The following is a 2,830-nucleotide window of genomic DNA, read 5'->3' on the forward strand; positions in this document are numbered from 1 at the left end:
GTGATAAATTGACTCAAACTCCCATGAAAACTCCGTTACTATGAGTTCTCTCATCCTAGCAGCTATGAGAGCACCACATAATTCCAGACGAGGAATAGACATCTGTTTCACTGGTACAATCTTATTTTCTCAATTATCAGACTTGAATCAAACTTATCACTAATTTGCCACCTCAAATATGCACAACCGCCATATACTTGCGTGCTACGATCAGAAAATATTACTAGGTTCCGCTTACCAAAAGCATTAGATGGTTTTAAGGGTTTTCTAAAAGTTAATGACTCCAGTCCATACAATTCTTTGAAAAACGCTTTCCATTCATTCATCATGGAATCATCAAGTGGATCATCCCACTTGATTCCACCACCATTCGAGTTTCTTTTGGAAATCATGGAACTCCTCAAGATCTTAGCTTTGAGTAATACTGGTATAACCAACTCTGATGGATCATACAGCGATGCAATTTAACTCAATACCTGTCCACGTGTTAATATTTTTGGAAATTTATAATCAAATTCACCTATATCTAAATTTCGTCCACTCTAAACCTTTCTTATTATAAGTGTAAAGTTGAGTCTTAAAGCAAAGCTAAAATAGGCATCTAAAGGATTTCATTTTAAACCTAAGATTTTCTCACTATCAGATTTTACTATTCTTATATTGCAGTTTTCACAATGCCTGCTGACTATCCAGTGCTTTATTCTGAAACTTCCCAGCGACAATACCCTTTCACTATCCTGTATTAATTTGATTACGTTTTCAATGGCTTCAGTAAAATACAGTATATCTTCTACATATATATTATTAAGAATCATATCTTGCACATCCGGGGATTCTATACCGAATTGTTCTACTGTATGTCTCAAAGCTACCATAGCTATAGTACCACTGGGCCTATCTCCAAATGTTAATGTGGTGAGAACATACTGATCAGGTGGCTTACTATCATCAAAGTCCCTCCATACAAATCTATGTGTATGTTCATCTAGTGTGCGGAGTTTACAGTATGGTACATCTTTGCTATGTCACCCACTATGGCTATATTAACTTGCCTAAATCTACACAACACTCCCATCAAACTGTTCAAAATATCAAGCCCCTCAGCCGAAAAATCATATAACCTCTGTCCCATATAGGATGCTGAAGAATTGAAGACAATGCGCACTGGGGTTGAACTAGATTCTGTCTTCAACACCTCATGATGATGAATGTAGTGAATGGGGCTGTTGTATTCTTGAATCTCCTTATTAGTTAATTTCCTAGCTACTCCCCTTCTAACCATATCTCCAATCTCTTTCTGATGTTTCATTCATACTCATTCCCATGTTTCCTTAATCTATACTCTGCAGTTCTTAACCTGGCATTTGATACCTTTATGTTATTTTTCAATTGACTTGGATCTCTTATCCAAGGATACCTTACAAACCAGCATTTCTGTTTCTCGCCATACGTTAATCCTTCACAATCAATTTATTTTTTTTTCTTATTTCAAACTTATATAATTAGGTCAAGGACAACGTTTGCACATACATTTAATACATTGTGGATTTCACCTATTCCTATTTCTTCTAAGACAAAAAATTTATTTAACTGATCCTTTAGATTTCTGTTGGGTCAATATTGATTTCATTAGTATTTACTGAACTTGAAAGTTTATGAATTCTCAAAAACACATGATTACTAGTATTAACTTGATTGATAATTTCATCATGTCTACCAAGTATGCTGAACCCAAACTGATTTCCTAGCAACTGGAGACCCTTATTTGTCTGAACAACCATTGGCAATATTTCACAATAATTAATAATTAGCACACGTGATTTTAATTAATGTAAATATCACCCACGAAATGCATTTAATACCGAATTCTACCTTGGGAATACATATCCACTTGGAATTCATTTTATGGTAACAGCTTCTGGCCGGGTGGTGATTCGAACCACCACCTGTAACACGTGGTTATTTTAATGAACATATATCACAAGCACACGTGATTTTAATTAATGTAAATATCACCCACGAAATGCATTTAATACCGAATTCTATCTTGGGAATACATATCCACTTGGAATTCATTTTATGGTAATAGCTTCTGGCCGGGTGGTGATTCGAACCACCACCTGTAACACGTGGTTATTTTAATGAACATATATCACAAGCACACGTGATTTTAATTAATGTAAATATCACCCACGAAATGCATTTATTACCGAATTCTATCTTGGGAATACATATCCACTTGGAATTCATTTTATGGTAACAGCTTCTGGCCGGGTGGTGATTCGAATCACCACCTGTAACCCGGCCAGAAGCTGTTACCATAAAATGAATTCCAAGTGGATATGTATTCCCAAGATAGAATTCGGTATTAAATGCATTTCGTGGGTGATATTTACATTAATTAAAATCACGTGTGCTTGTGATATATGTTCATTAAAATAACCACGTGTTACAGGTGGTGGTTCGAATCACCACCCGGCCAGAAGCTGTTACCATTAAATGAATTCCAAGTGGATATGTATTCCCAAGATAGAATTCGGTATTAAATGCATTTCGTGGGTGATATTTAGATTAATTAAAATCACGTGTGCTTGTAATATATGTTCATTAAAATAAACCCCGTGTTACAGGTGGTGGTTCGAATCACCACCCGGCCAGAAGCTGTTACTATAAAATGAATTCCAAGTGGATATGTATTCCCAAGATAGAATTCGGTAATTAAATGCATTTCGTGGGTGATATTTACATTAATTAAAATCACGTGTGCTTGTAATATATGTTCATTAAAATAACCACGTGTTACAGGTGGTGGTTCGAATCACCACCCGGC

General features: G+C 35.6%; 1 protein-coding gene across 1 annotated transcript; it reads right to left on the bottom strand.

Annotated features, from left to right (window-relative positions):
• Window positions 1-985: 985 nt before the first annotated feature.
• LOC137656447 (uncharacterized) lies at window positions 986-1,309 on the bottom strand. The gene has a single exon (XM_068390624.1). The coding sequence runs from the start codon at window positions 1,307-1,309 to the stop codon at window positions 986-988; it is 324 nt and encodes a 107-aa protein (XP_068246725.1).
• Window positions 1,310-2,830: the final 1,521 nt, after the last annotated feature.

This window comes from Palaemon carinicauda, chromosome 17, assembly GCF_036898095.1.
Source record: "Palaemon carinicauda isolate YSFRI2023 chromosome 17, ASM3689809v2, whole genome shotgun sequence".
In the NCBI taxonomy this organism is placed as follows: Eukaryota; Metazoa; Arthropoda; class Malacostraca; order Decapoda; family Palaemonidae; genus Palaemon; species Palaemon carinicauda.

Bases quoted from the DNA above. Each gene is read 5' to 3' on its own strand.
- LOC137656447 (XM_068390624.1), bottom strand. From the start codon at position 1,309: ATGAAACATCAGAAAGAGATTGGAGATATGGTTAGAAGGGGAGTAGCT.